At 34.4% G+C, this 13,188-nt stretch overlaps 1 protein-coding gene across 1 annotated transcript in view; it reads left to right on the top strand.

Annotated features, from left to right (window-relative positions):
• LOC117331737 overlaps positions 1–10,356 on the top strand; it is a 28,067-nt gene extending 17,711 nt beyond the window's left edge. Inside the window, exons 15-21 of the mRNA XM_033890603.1 lie at positions 1,302–1,486; positions 3,098–3,154; positions 4,511–4,568; positions 6,284–6,412; positions 6,722–6,823; positions 7,233–7,310; positions 7,593–10,356. Of these exons, the coding sequence (XP_033746494.1) occupies positions 1,302–1,486; positions 3,098–3,154; positions 4,511–4,568; positions 6,284–6,412; positions 6,722–6,823; positions 7,233–7,310; positions 7,593–7,690 (707 nt within the window). The 3' untranslated portion in view covers positions 7,691–10,356. The remainder of the gene's footprint in view (positions 1–1,301; positions 1,487–3,097; positions 3,155–4,510; positions 4,569–6,283; positions 6,413–6,721; positions 6,824–7,232; positions 7,311–7,592) is intronic.
• The last annotated feature ends 2,832 nt before the right edge of the window (positions 10,357–13,188 follow it).

Raw genomic sequence — 13,188 nt, 5'->3', positions numbered from 1 at the left:
AATCTGTCAATAAATGGACAACTACCTTAAAGACGACGGTAGGTATACAATCTGTCAATAAATGGACAATTACCTTAAAGAGGACAGTTGATATACAATCTGTCAATAAATGGACAATTACCTTAAAGACGACGGTAGGTATATAATCTGTCAATAAATGGACAATAATCTTAAAGACGACGGTAGGTATACAATCTGTCCATAAATGGACAATAATCTTAAAGACGACGGTAGGTATACAATCTGTCAATAAATGGACAATTACCTTAAAGAGGACGGTAGGTATACAATCTGTCAATAAATAGACAATTACCTTAAAGAGGACTGTTGATATACAATCTGTCAATAAATGGACAATTATCTTAAAGACGACGGTAGGTATACAATCTGTCAATAAATAGTCAATTATCTTAAAGAGGACGGAAGTATACAATCTGTCAATAAATGGACAATTACCTTAAAGAGGGCGGTAGGTAAACAATCTGTCAATAAATGGACAATTACATTAAAGAGGACGGTAGGTATACAATCTGTCAATAAATGGACAATTACCCTAAAGACGACGGTAGGTATACAATCTGTCAATAAATGGACAATTACCCTAAAGAGGACGGTAGGTAAACAATCTGTCAATAAATGGACAATTACCTTAAAGAGGACGGTAGGTATACAATATGTCAATAAATGGACAATTACCCTAAAGAGGACGGTAGGTATACAATCTGTCAATAAATGGACAACTACCTTAAAGAGGACGGTAGGTATACAATATGTCAATAAATGGACAACTACCTTAAAGAGGACGGTAGGTATACAATTTGTCAATACATGTGGAATAACATTACCGAGGACGGTAGATATACAGTATGCCGATAAATGGTGAATAACCCTAAAGAGGATGGTAAATATACATTCTGTCAATACATGGGAAGCGATCCTAAAGAGGGCGTTAGGTATACATTCTGTCAATAAATGGGATTCGTTCCTAAAGAGGACGGTAAATAAACAGTTTGTAATTAAACGGGGAATGGCACAAAAGATTACAGTGGAATCATGTAATTATTTTTTGATACGAGGTGGAAGGATAAGAAATAGAACGAATTAAGTATATTTTTCTTAGTATGAAAAAATAAAGGAAAACATATCTCAATATGCAATGTAGTAGATAATTTACAAACCCTCCGATTCTTCAGGATGCCTACATAATTCGATGGGATATCGCTATAAAGTATATATAAAGCTATAAAGACATTAGTTAGCCATGCTTTTATATCAGTTACCCTGATCTGTCCCATCCACAGCTGTTGGCCAGTCGTTCAAAGGGTTTGAAGCTAGTTCGCGATATTGGAGACTTCAAGTCCTCAGTAATCATGGCGACAGCTACACGTGTTTCCAAGGAATGACACTTTGTGGATCCGATGACAGGGTGGCAGATACTATAAACAAACTGGGGTTTACACAGTACATCGACAAGTTCGTGTGTAAGGTAAGATGTTACTGTACAAGTATCACACGTCATTGTGTAAGCGAAGACATAAGGTCTAGACAATGTATGTTACCTCATTATGATATCGAAGAAAGGTCTGTCTCTCTTTTCAGAGCTCCTTTATCTGTTTGCTAAAATCCAATAGCTGCTGATGTCATATTGGTGCAACAAAGTTCAATTTATCAAATAGAAGACAACTCAAACAAATAACAAACAAAAATTACACATTTTATTTTGGGTTTATTTTTATGTTATGATTATGTGGCAAATGATGGCCAATTACTTCAACCACGCTAGCTAATGAAGTTGGGGAGGAAACTGGGAGCAGAAAATTCCATTTGTATCTCACACGCTAGCAATGGCTACCGAATATCAGGAACTGCCAAGGGCGATAACTCTAATTGCAAATATGGAAATAAACTACCAAACCAAGGGAAGTAACCGTACAGGATAAATCAAACTATATTGCTACCTAACAACAACTTTCCAATAAAGAAATTAACAAGCAGTCTTCATTATGATAAATTAAATTATATTCTAGGAATAATTTTTAATATGTTTTGTGCCTATATTGCTATAACAAATAAACGATTTATCATCTAGTAGCCTTTGTTCTGTATGCAATCCTCGTTAAAGAAATGTAGATCGAATTGAGTATTACTTGTATAAAACATTTCCAGTCATTTCGATTATCTTTGTGTTTTTCAATGAAATAAGTCATCTTAGAACATTCATTTCATAATGGATAAAACGGGAAGTGTTCGTCTGTTATAGCTAACTCTCGGTAGTGCACACGTGATCTACTAGCAAGGCTAAGGTTCTCTAAATAACAAACCCAGTGATATGTTACAAGCATATAAATCACTATTCTGTTGCAATTAAACAGAAGTACATAATGTAACTTGACCCATTGTTAATATATATACCGGCTGTCCATGGGTCTTGATTTTGACTTTTAATTTGTTAAGCTACCTGTTAATTTCGGCAAAACATGCGTAAAATTCAAGATTCAGGAGATCACAGAAAGTTCATGTGGATAAGACATTTTGCTAAAAACAACAATACCGTTATGCTCACAGGTGTCTATAGCAGGTAGTGCGAGCGTAGGAACACATCAGCTATATCAATATTACGGAGGGCGTAGGAACACATCAGCTATATCAATATTACGGAGGGCGTAGGAACACAACAGTTTTATCTAGATTTTGAAAGGCGTAGGGACACATCAGCTGTATCAATATTACGGAGGGCGTAGGAACACATCAGCTATATCAATATTACGGAGGGCGTAGGAACACATCAGCTATATCTGTATTACGGAGGGCGTAGGAACACATCAGCTATATCTGTATTACGGAGGGCGTAGGAACTCATCAGCTTTATCTATATTACGGAAGGCTTAGTAACACACCAGTTCAATCTATATTACGGAGGGCGTAGGAACACAACAGCTATATCAATATTACGGAGGGCGTAGGAACACATCAGCTATATCTATATTACGCTATATCTGTATTACAAAGTCCCTTTATTTATAGTTATTGTTATCACTTGAAGGCATGTTTAACTTAATTTGATCAATCTATAAATCTAGTTTTATTTTCGATATAGGGTTGTAATACGTACCGGAAGTTTCTACTCCAAGACGATGACGATTTACAAGAAGTGGTAAGTAGTTTAATCCTGATTTTTTGTGGGTTTTCTTTTCTAAAGAAAAATATACAATATATCTGCAAAAGAATGAAATCATATAAATCGTTTGTTTTTTTCTTATTTTGGTGGTGGTTTCAATCGAGAAATATTGTACAATTTGATTTTGCTGGTTGATTTTCTTTTTCTACGATTTACGTCATAGCGTAACTAGTGCTTAAAGTCCTTTTTTAATACCGCCGCAAATTGCCTGTTATAAATAGAGCAAAACAAACATTTCTTTCTTATTGGTGGACAGAAAAATCTGCTCATTCAGACGACATGAAAACGTGTCAACCCTCGTAAGAAGGTTTATTTATCTCGCCCCACGATGTGATTAAATATATTAATCTCAGATTAGTATCATATCGATTTGTTGGAATGCCTTTTAGTCTCTATAGAAGCGATTATGAAAAGATATTTAACATCAGTATCTATTTAAATCAGCATAAGAAAAATATCGCATATCAGCCTCTATATACGTGAGAATCAAAGGCTAAGTCACAGTAGTGTCTGTGTAAATGAGTTATAAAATTATATTTTTACAGTAGTCGATACACAAATTTAAATGAGTGTAATAATAATAGTATAGTTTTCAATACGGCCCTGTAAAATACATATACACATATATAGAAGGTACAACAATACACTTTAAGAATATACAAGACAACAACTACATAGAATTAAGAAAAATAAAAGACCTGTATATAATTAACATGATTAGTACATTATAATTTATCTTCATAAGAATTGAGAACAAATATATCAATTACAGAAATATAATGTAAAACGTAATATCACAGCTAGAATACAGACCAGAAAATAGGTGATTGGGAAGCCCCTACCTAGCAAGCTTTCCGGCTGTAGTTTATAAATATATTGATGTCTTATGATTCTCACTTTAAAGTGTTACCAGAAATGAAACTAAACAATATATATTTACTCGAGGAGATGGCATGAATAAGTAAATGTACAAGGAGAATAAGATCAGGTACATGTGTTCCGGGAGTGTAAGTTTATTCTGCTTAATCGACGACAAATGTTTTTCAAATCAAGGTTGACTTCAGATTATATGAACTATATCAGACTTTCATATCGTATGCGTGAATAAAATATTTCCCGATGAGATCATAATGGCGACCATAAAACTCCCCTATGTGGTGTATGGAAGCATGCATGATTTTAAGAGTCTGCTATGTTGAATGATGTTCAATGATAAATAATAACACTCTGTATAAGTGAGTGTAAAATATCGCATAGCATTCTGTATATAAATCTAAATAACATGATTTCTCAGCAGGGCATCAACGTGTGTATTTTATTGTCTTTATGTAGTGTACAGAGGATGATGTGCAGACTTTGTCAAAGGAACTGAAGAGATTACGGAAAGCAGGTCAGCTATCAGCACATATGTTAACGAACTTAGATCAGCATTCTATATGTTAATTACAAATTTGTCAATTACCGTTGAATATTGCTTACTATTACAGACATTTTTGGTAATATAAAACACATTACACAGTGATATAAGTTATGCACAGATTTTCCTCAATTCTCATTTGCTAAAACATGTCCACGAAGAAGTTAATAGTTTGATATATAAACATGGTCTTTCTATTTTTAGAAAACACAGAATCAATATCGTGTTTATTGCGTCATAATGACTGACCGGCCTGTTATCAAAATAAATATGATGCAGTTCCATCCATTTGGAAACAAGTGTCATAACTTATATAAAATTAAGACGATTTGATTCGTTCAATATGATGTTATGCCGACCTGTTAGAATCTAAGATAATGACCGAGTTTTAAAACTTTGATTCTACTAGGTCGGTATAACACCATAATAACCTCACCAAAAGACTCTAATGGATAAATGATAATAATTTGTGTGCATTATCTTATAGTTTATAAGTATGTTGAATGATTGTGATTATCACAGTTTGTAAACATTGTCTTCTATTAAATACATATACATATGTACCTTCTATATTGTGACATCTTTAATGCTGATCTCTATTTCATAGATTGCATGATTATTGTTACAACTATTATATGATTGCAAAATTTACCGTTTTGAAAGTTTGTTTCTATCGAAAATGTGGTATCATTGCGATATGTTTTTAAATATTGTTTGTTTCGCATTAGATATTTTGAATTCATTTCATTGCATAACTAGTTCATTAAATAAACAAATGTAATGGGTATTTAGCGACAGACCTGGGGACATTTAGAATGGTTTTCAAAAATGGTTATGGATTTGCAATATGAATGAGCTATGATAATAAAATTGTATTTTGCTTGAACGAAATAACATAATCTATTCATTGTCAAAGGTTGCTTAATGTGATTAATATTGGCAAACATACCGGCGATGTAATACACGATGGTTGACTCTTTACCAAAGGAAATATCTGGCGATGACGTAGAATATTAACCCGATTGTACGTCAACCTGTATGTATGCTAGTATTAATATCAACCGGTTTCGTTTCCCTTTGTCAATGTATATAGATATAGAAAAAATAATACCGACAATGTGCAACATAATGCCAAAACTGTAATTCATACTCAGAATCGATTAAGCAAAGGCAAAATATAAACATAAATATAGATTAGCATGGAGACTCCTTACAAGTACGACGGGAATTAAACCAGGTGATCCGGAAGAATAAGCGTCTTCTGCTTCCTTGACGACACCCGCCATACAAATCTAGGTCACGGTGACACCCGCCATACAAATCTAGGTCACGACGACACCCGCCATACAAATTATTGAAAGATGTTTGAAGAGTTTCAAGTTTATCATTTCATTTATTCCACTTCTGCAAGTAAATAATATCCCAATAGGAATGCAACCCCGATTTCATTGAACTAAGATTGGTGGTAAGGAATTTGGATAAAGGCTTAGTTGAACAACTACTCTAGCCTACATCAAAAGGTTGTTTATAAACCTTAAAATAAAGTTTAGGAATCCAGTATAAACGAAGTAGAGGTATAACCGAAACAGCTTGGTATTAATGTCGTGACTTATATAAGCGTACAGTACTTACAATAAGCGTGACTTATGATATTATCCATATAATCAGTTTGTATCTTTCTTTTTAAGAATTCAAACTCCTTCATCCAAAATGGAAGCAACCTCCGCCATGTTCAATTACAACAGGGGAGATAATCCCAGATATGGTTGTAGAAGGAGACGTTGGATGTACTGATAAATTAACCTTATCAGTTGAAGGTACGAAATAGCATAAGTGGTGCAAACAAATGATGTATTGTATACCGAGCCTGATGTGGATGAGACAACTGAACATCCTTTTCTCTTCTTTTTTTTTTAATTCACTCTGTAAACCAAACATTTGTATAGGAATTTTGGAATAAGTATTTATTTTCTAGAAACGAATATCCAAATATACATAATATTACATTTACTGCTTTGTTCGTTCATTGATCCTATCAAATTTGGTGTTTACTAGTAAAATCAGTTGTATATATAGTACATGTAGCTGTAGGTATTAGAACTATATATGTCTGTCTTCTTTCTCAGGTGGTTGTGATGTTTTACGAGGGAATCTGACGACCAATCTTGAAACCACTCGCGTCCAGGCAAAACCTATTGCAACGTTTACGGGTATCACCCTCAGTACAGGTATAAACACCAGTAGTCATTAGATAAAGTAGATATCAAATGTCATTAAGTTACTTTACCTTCCAACTACTCTATAGTTACAGACGTGAAAATGAAGGAATTTAATATTATACGCGACAAATCAAGACTGCGTAACACAAAGCACATCGTTTGTGCAGTTCTTATATATCACTATCGGCAACATCAAACTGTTCTTAGATTCGAATTTTCTAATATACTTACATGGTTGAATATCACTTATTTCATTCTTACTGGCGTATTGATAACATTATAATTCACAAGACAAAACTGAAGAGAAAAAACGGCAAAATGTTCGTTAGGAACAAGGTAGAGAAAGTTTAGGAAAAACTCGTTCAACATACATTTTTTTTAATGTTCATTCTAAATAAATCTGACATTATATTTCTAGATGGAACCTACAGAGTACTCGTACATTCCGAATCAAATCCGAATATTACCTTACGTGCTCCAGCAGATATCCAGACAAGTAAGTAAATGTTTTAACCCCATTACGGTAGGAGGCTTACAGAGGAAATGAAGGTCATCAATGTTGAAATGTTCCAGAAGTACAGTTATAAACATAACATATTCGAAAGGGTGTCCACATTCAGATATCAATATATTGCATATCTTACCGAAACTGAACTCCCTATTAACTCGCTATTTCTAGCTAGATTCGTATATATGAACTCCCTATTATCTCGCTTTTTAGAGTTAGATTTGTATATATGAATTCCCTAATATGTCTTTGTATTTTTTTCTTATTTAGAACCGTCCTCAAATTTGTCAAAGGAAAACAAAGATGCGTTTGAAAACCTGGAGGCAATGTTAAATGACCTTGCGATGTCCTTTGATCTGCCGAGCTGATGAAGTGAACTTTACTATGTATACTGACCTATCGGCCACAGTGATTTTGCGATGTCCCTTGACTTTACCTCGTATATACTGGCATATCGGCTACAGTGACCTTGCGACGTCCGTTGAGCTGACGAGCTGATGAGGTGAAAATACTTACCTATACAGTGACCTTCCTGGACCCCAGGATTTCCATTACCTTGTAGTGTCATCGTTTCGTGTTGTGTACAAAATTGAGTCAAACTCAAACAGTTGATGTCATATTTCCGTGAAAGGAAGTGCGCAACATTTTCAACAACATATTACAACTAATTGATAGTATTTAATGACATTTAGGATACATGAGTTGAGAACCTGGTGCTATACTGGACCACGACGTGAATCGGTTCAATGTGTTCATGTTTATGTTAAATGTGGCAATATCACGCGATGTCGGGCTCAGATGACAGATTGTGAGTTTATTCGAGCTTTATTTATTTGCTGTATTTAAATTCAAGAAATTGTGAATGAAAGGAAATATCTAAATGTCTTCACAACTGTTGGCATGAGAATATAAGCTACATATAAAAGTACCTATATAAGATCAACATAACTGTAAAAACAAGCTAGTTTGAAATTTGTGATGGCACCATGCAGTGTGGTCTTGGCATTTTAATCAAGTACAGGAAACAGGAAATTATCGCCGTTGCATATTAATATCCGCGTCTGGCCACTGCCAAGCGATCGATTGACCGCTATTGTTAGGGGAGTTTAACAATGTCAGTTTTATTATGTATTAAGTGAATCAATACCCATGCTAAATTATCAACACATCTGTCGCCGCTTTCCGTACCTTAATCTATTTTCGTGTTGAAATTAGTTTCCGGACAAACCAAAATCTCTGAACTACGAGAATTGTTTAATTATAATTATGTATCTCAGAAATATATACGCTTGTTTTACATCAATACAACCTCAGGTTTAAAGATAAGTGAAAAGCATTTTTTTTCCAAATCAAACACATCATCTCCAAGTATGAATGATTCTACGTATTCGAGACGCATTTTTAAACACTTTATACAAAGGCATTAATCTATTGATCCTATACAGTGTAGCATTATTATTAAATTATCATTCATCTATATAACTCTATTACTATAATAACCAGGTTCTATAATTAAAAGATTGGTCATCCATATAACTCTGTATTACTATATACAGGTGAAATCAAGCATACACGACACTGATAAATGTATCAGCAAGAGAGAAGTTTCCTGCAGACAGAAACAATCTAAATATACGTTATGTTAACAAAAACAGCTATAAATCGACTTGCTCAAAGAAGCCTCTGTATATTAAATGTTGATTAAACAGGGCGAATGACCAATTATGATTTACATACGGTACACTAAATGTTGATTTAAGAGAGAAAGTGACCAATTATCATTTTTGATCGGAGGTAATCAATACTAGATAAAGACGTGCATCACTCTCAACAAATACGTTATTTGTGTTAAAACATAGTCTTGTATACTTTCAAATGTCACGTATTTTCATTTATAATTAAGGTATTGTTTACACATCAGTATATTTCTAATTTTTCATAATTACCAAAAGAAATTATTGATGAATGTTTATGAGACACATCCAAAATGACATTTCTCATTAATTTTAAAATGAGAAATTACCAAACTCGTTTTCATATTTTAACCAGTGCTAGGGCTATATTGCAGTATCGTTTGACATCAGAACGAGAAATTAACTCAACGTAACATTTTGGCGATCGAAAGTAGGGTCAGAAACACTATCTATACATGTCTTTAGTATTCACCAATACAAAAATACGAATATGTAAGTCTAAATTTGTCCTAGTTGCCTATTGGTGGCAATAATTGTTTTGAAACAAGGTCTCAATAGCCTAGCAATGTGAATGACATCGTCTCCATTAGGCATATCTTTCTTTTACAAATATTTTATTCCTTCAGCTGGAGTTATTGTCTATGTGAGGAATATATTCCTGTTGTCAATGTGTTATCACATCCTTACATACTGTTCCACTTAACTTAGGATCGTATTACGTACAATAAACCATACGAGTACTGTATGTAGAAGTGTTCACGGCTTTAAAATAGCGTGCTTACAATTAATGACTGGTTCCGCAACAGGTTTAGATGTACACGTATATGTTTTGGAAAAGCAATACATTAAATTATTCAAGTAACAGTGCATCAGTCCCATATTCATCTACGGATATATTTTCTTTCAATATGTTTAAAGTTCCATCTGATGTGTTTTGTAGTAAAGTAATGAATGAAAAAAATAACTCTAATATAACGCTAGCAAATACGTTAGTTTGTGTTTTGTTACCAATACTTTATTAGAAAACGGCTTCACTTTATATATTACATATATAAAAATGTATATATACAAATCTATATGCATGCCTAAAGAAAGAAAATAGAACGTGTATATTATCGTTGATTGTAATTAGGAGAATGTTACTTAGTGTTTACGTTGATGTTTGTGCCACATCAACAATAGTATTGAACATCATATGTATCATCCGAAAAAAGGTCATAGCCATTGTTATTTTAAACAGAAAGTTATCTTGTTTTACATAGAATCTTTGCCATGGTCTTGTAGACTGTGAATGTACAAAACCCAGATTACTGTGATAATAAAATATGCTTGTTACACAATCAAGTTATAGTTTGACTATTTTATACACAATATTAAACGCCTAACACAATCTTCATCGCTTACTTTAGGTCATTGTTTGTCAAGGTTACTACATGTATGTTTAGGATCCCATATGGAAGATACGGATGCCCCATAGTAATCGTTCTGTCCGTCTGTCTGTCTACACATTTTACTTCTGGCTGTAACGTTGGTTTTTATTAATCAATTCATATGAAACTGGATCAAGTTGTTTAGTTAAGAAAAATGCACACTCAGCTTAAAAGTCAAGGTCAAAGATCAGGGTCATCAAACTCAAAGGTCAATTTTTGTTGCCTTTCCATGATAAACAATAAATGGTTGTTTGCATTAAACAAGGAGTCACTAGCCAAATGTCAAGGTCATCGGGTAAGAGGTCAAATGTCAAGGTAAAATATGTAGCTTTTCACTGATTGACATTTTTATATGACACTTTGAAGTAATATTTGGTAGAATTTAACAAGATGTCTACTGACCAAAGGTCAAGTTTATCGGGCAAGAATTCAAGGTGGCTGGTTTAAAGGTGAAGCTCAAATTTTGTATCTTTATGCTGCTATCGAACCCCGGCTGCCTCGGTGAAAGGCAAGCATGTTACAACTGTGCCACCCTGATAACAAACTTAACATCGACAATAATTTATGAAAATATTGCATTAGATAAAAGATTTTGCGATAACCCCAAAATGTATTATCCTAGTTATCCGTCCATCAAAGACCATTTTATCTTTTTAACTACAGTAAAACACGAATAGATTTGTAGTTCGAAGACGACGGGACAAAATAAAATATTCGACAGTTCTGGTTGGTTAAGATGAACGTGTTTTCATAGGACAGAAAATCATCCAAAAAACCGATCTCAATCATCAATACAAGTGACCATTCATCACAAGAAAACGACTTGAAGCGACAAAACAGCTATTTACTAGTATAGGGGTATTTATCCCAAATGTAAATCTGCAATGTAAAGGTTCAATAACAAAGGAACCACTGATGCTACAAATTCTCAAAATCTAAGACGGCGACCATAAATCATCTAGCCATGTGGCAAAGATCTCAAGATCCTCAACTCCAACTACATATATACATCAAGTAAAATTCCCTGAAACCTAAATGACTCTCTTAAGAAAGGTGGAGAAAATTACTGAAAAGATAAAGTTGAGCGAGGAGGAAAAATTGAGCTATGGTGTTCCACAAAGGCAAGTTATCTTAGTTGGAGACAGCAAATGCAGGTACGTGGAAAGTCAAACACACACGCGCGATATTGCCCATATAAACTTAATCTATAAAAGTGGGGCTGACATATCTAATCAGCAACTTAGACGACGATTGTTCTCAGTGTTTACAACATCTCGTGCACCTGTCGTGATGCTATGGTTTGGGACATGTGAAGTAACTACTAAAACAAACCAAATTTATTGATACCAAAGATGACTTACGAAGGAATACTTATTCTCATTTAGATCAATACAGGATTTTGAAAACTGATATCCTCTCCAGAAATAGGAGTGTTAGTGATACATTTGGATATTCCTTACCTGTCTATCCAAAAATGGAATACGATCAAAGGACACCCCAACCCTCAACAATACCAGAGGTCAGACTTTGAAATAAATAATTGTGTGGACTTGATCAATCAATAACTAAAGAATCTGAACACTGAATTTATGTCGTCTCGTCTTTCGCAAGACATCATTCAAAGTTCGAAGTCCAAATCAAAATGCACGAAATACAAAAAGAACTTCGCTCTATACACTGACGACATCCACCCCTGTAACGAACTACCAAGACTTCACGAATAGGTTTATAGTATGGGAAAATAAGGAATGCCCTGTTATCCCATAACTGTAAAACAAATCAAATTGTACTCAAGTCGTTAAAAGGAAAAGTTAAAGTGAAATAGGGAGTACTGTGTCAAACTGAATTTTTTCCAACATTGTCAATAGCATACAAGGTTAAATAGGGATAGCCCTGCTTTGGCCCAAAAGCTATTAAAATGGCCATGGCTCAACATACTTCCACCCCACGTCGTGACCTAAAAAGAGCCAGAATCGGCAGTAATCAATGTCCCAAATGTGATAAAACCTTTGAAGCGGGATGTCCATTTATGGTATGCTCAATCTGTGAATTATCCTTCTGTCTTCGATGTACCAAACTGTCGTTAGCACTCATAGGCGCCCTAAGCACTGAGGATAACAACATGAAAACTGTTCTAACAGATAAGGATAAAAAAAATGACAACAGGCTCAAATCCACAGAAACAAAAGCTAGATGACATCGACAAAACTATTTCCACTAACGTTAAAAAGGAAGTCCAATTGATGAAAGAACATATCCTAGAAGAGGTCACAAACATATCAAAGAGAACTTGGCCGGCGAAATCAGAACAGAAATCAGAGAAAGTATTGAGTGCCTCCATTGGAATAAAAGATGTTACAGTTAAAACTGCTATCAAACTAGGAAAGCCTGCAGTAAACAAGATGAGACCCCTAAAAGTAACCCTTGGTAGCAAGAGCCAAAGGAAAAGGATCCTAGACAACGCACGAAACATCTTAAAACAGGCACCAAGGCAATTAAGGAGAGTTATAATTGTAAAGGACCTCACACCCAAACAAAGAGAAATAAACAAAAATAAAGACGAGAGGCAAGGGCAGAAAATAAGAGTTCACACAGACCAGCGGCAGAACAAACAATAACAAACACACCAACAAACCTACTAAGTAGCGACGAGGACGAACCTACAAGATTATACAGTGATGACTTTGATAATACAACATTCATAGACAGATCTGTTCATACCCCAATAGTACTCAACTGAGA

The sequence above is a fragment of the Pecten maximus genome, chromosome 7, assembly GCF_902652985.1.
Source record: "Pecten maximus chromosome 7, xPecMax1.1, whole genome shotgun sequence".
NCBI classification, from domain to species: domain Eukaryota; kingdom Metazoa; phylum Mollusca; class Bivalvia; order Pectinida; family Pectinidae; genus Pecten; species Pecten maximus.
The sequence above is the reverse complement of the archived record's forward strand: the minus strand, read 5'-3'. Positions and strand labels throughout refer to the sequence as shown.